We start from the raw sequence: 2,500 nt of genomic DNA on the forward strand, positions 1-2,500 counted from the left end.
CATACATACATACATACATACATACATACATACATACATACATACATACATACACACACACACATACATACACACATACATACATAATACATACATACATACATACATACATACATACATACATACATACATACATACATACATACATACATACAAACTAAACGGAAACAACCTAGATGGAAAACATAACTTGAAGAAAACATCAACAACGTGCGCTGCCATATTGGATGGTTAACTACAACAATAAAAAATAAGGAGAAAAAATGAGTTTACACCTCACCAGCTCTACCTTAGACAAAAATTAATGAAACTTTGTCACCTCTTCACACCGAGCTCTTGAGGGAAAGCTAATCACTTTAAAACATGGACTCGGGATGATGAGCGAGAAACTCCGCTATCGCAAACGAATGTTTGAGCGAGCCAGTATCAATCACGAGTTTGCTTCCATCTCACAAGGATTATACAGAGAGATGAGGAAGGAAAATATTACCATTAAGAAAGCTACCTCTACAATCATTCTAGTCAAAAATTTGGAACGAAAAGAGGGATTTCAACCTGAATGAATCATGGTTAAATACGGTTGAGAGAGAATACTGTGCCAACACTACCAGTAAAACACAAAATTGATGCAGAAACCTTCGCTAACTGCATATTGGGAAGGCACCTGGAAGGGACCTAATAGTTGGATATTGGTCCCGAATTAGTATTTTTCTGTGTAATATTAAGTTTGGACTTTGATTTTATGTATTATCTATTCAATTTTGAAATACCAATCACTTCCCTTTGTCTGTGTTAGTACACTAAGTGAGGATTGCTAAACTATAGCTAGTTACAGCAGAGCGTCACTCCGCAGAGAAAATCAGGTTATGAAAATCATAAAGTAAGAAAAATCAAATTTTGGTTATTTTTATTCATTTTTTTAAAGTACTTACTTGTACTGCTCTGCTTATCTTCGACTTCTGGTGAAGTTTCTGTTAAATCAAGAACAAAGAATTATCGATACATGCTCACACAGTCACATACACTCACACACACATTCACACACACACATACATACACATATATTTTTGTATGTACGTATGTATTTAAGCTGAAACTAGTTCAGTTCAATTCATATATATACATATATATAATAATAAAATGTGTAATTGTGTATATGTGTGCGTATATGAATATATGCATAGATATCTTTGCATATATTTTCGTTTTTGTGCTGTCTTTATGTTTTGTTTTTACAATTGTTAATCAGAAAGGGAAGTCTATGACCCTTTTCATGAGCACCAGGATTACGGAAGGAATGAAGGAGTGTTTCGTGTGGATTCCCCTAAAAGATATCCAAAGGGTATATAGAGGTGTTAACCAGCTTATTGACAAAGTCTAACCCAGAAGAACAACAACATCTCTTCCTACGAATTTCTTCACGGTTTCTCAACTAAATTTCACTTGCAAGTTTGGTGTCGGTCTGAGGCTATTGTAAGCACATATGATCAAGGTGCTGTGCACTGGGATTGAAACTGAAACAACGTAACACTCAAATGAACGTATAAACCATATCACTATGCTTGAATCCAAAACGGTTTTCCCGCAGATTTGAGTACTTAATGCGATACTAAGTAAAGAGAGATTATCTGCGACAAGATTAGAGTGTTCCACGTTGCGTGTGTAACTGATGTACGTTGAGAAGCTGAGCTTCCTGCAGCTAAGCAACCGAGGTGACAACAACTTGAATATATGTAAACATGATTATAACTATACTTAATGTAACATGGAATTATTATCTATATTCGACATAAGTAATGCTAACGATTTTTGATCAGCAGTTCAGTTTATGTCAAAGGCATTATATTGTGGCCACAACACTTTAAGTTCTATAATGAACTCTGCAACGTTGAATTTAGTTTCTACTGAGATAAGAATGTATGACAGACTGATGTCTCTTTTAACGAGAATTAGCCTCTGTCCAGTTTTGAGCCTCAAGAAACAAGGGTTTATATTGGGTCAGGGGACTACGAAGTCAGCGATTGTCCTGTTGTAATGGATCCTACAAGAAAGAGATAACCAAGTATAAGTTCACCACAAAAGAAGGAAAATAATTATTATTATTAGTCCCGTTTACTATAGAAGTCCACAGGATAGATTTTACAGATTTATAAGCGTATACATTTCCAGATATATTAACATAATTCATGTTTCAATGTCAGGGTTAGCAACAACCAAAATATAACTCGAGTGTCGTAGCCAACCGCCTGTCACAGAAGATATCGTATGCCTCTTAAATTCGAATTTTCTTGAAGTAGGTGACAGTTAAGAATACGACTGAACTTCATGCTAGGGCATCCCAGGTCTGGTATAACTTCTACCCACCTCTTTTTGACGAACTTCTTCGGAGATGTGTATGTATCTGTGTACGTATGTATGTATGTATGTATGTATGTATGTATGTATGTATGTATGTATGTATGTATGTATGTATGTATGTATGTATGCATGTTCCCTTCTG

At 35.3% G+C, this 2,500-nt stretch overlaps 1 protein-coding gene across 4 annotated transcripts in view; it reads right to left on the bottom strand.

The window, feature by feature from the left end:
• The window catches only part of LOC115214946 (integrin beta-3), a 72,041-nt gene that overhangs the window by 58,812 nt on the left and 10,729 nt on the right, over positions 1-2,500 (bottom strand). For all 4 annotated transcript variants that reach the window (XM_036505486.1, XM_036505488.1, XM_029784032.2 and 1 more), the window contains exon 3: positions 933-971. In XM_036505486.1, coding sequence (XP_036361379.1) covers positions 933-971 — 39 coding nt within the window. The remainder of the gene's footprint in view (positions 1-932; positions 972-2,500) is intronic.

The sequence above is a fragment of the Octopus sinensis genome, linkage group LG8 (assembly GCF_006345805.1).
Source record: "Octopus sinensis linkage group LG8, ASM634580v1, whole genome shotgun sequence".
NCBI lineage: Eukaryota > Metazoa > Mollusca > Cephalopoda > Octopoda > Octopodidae > Octopus > Octopus sinensis.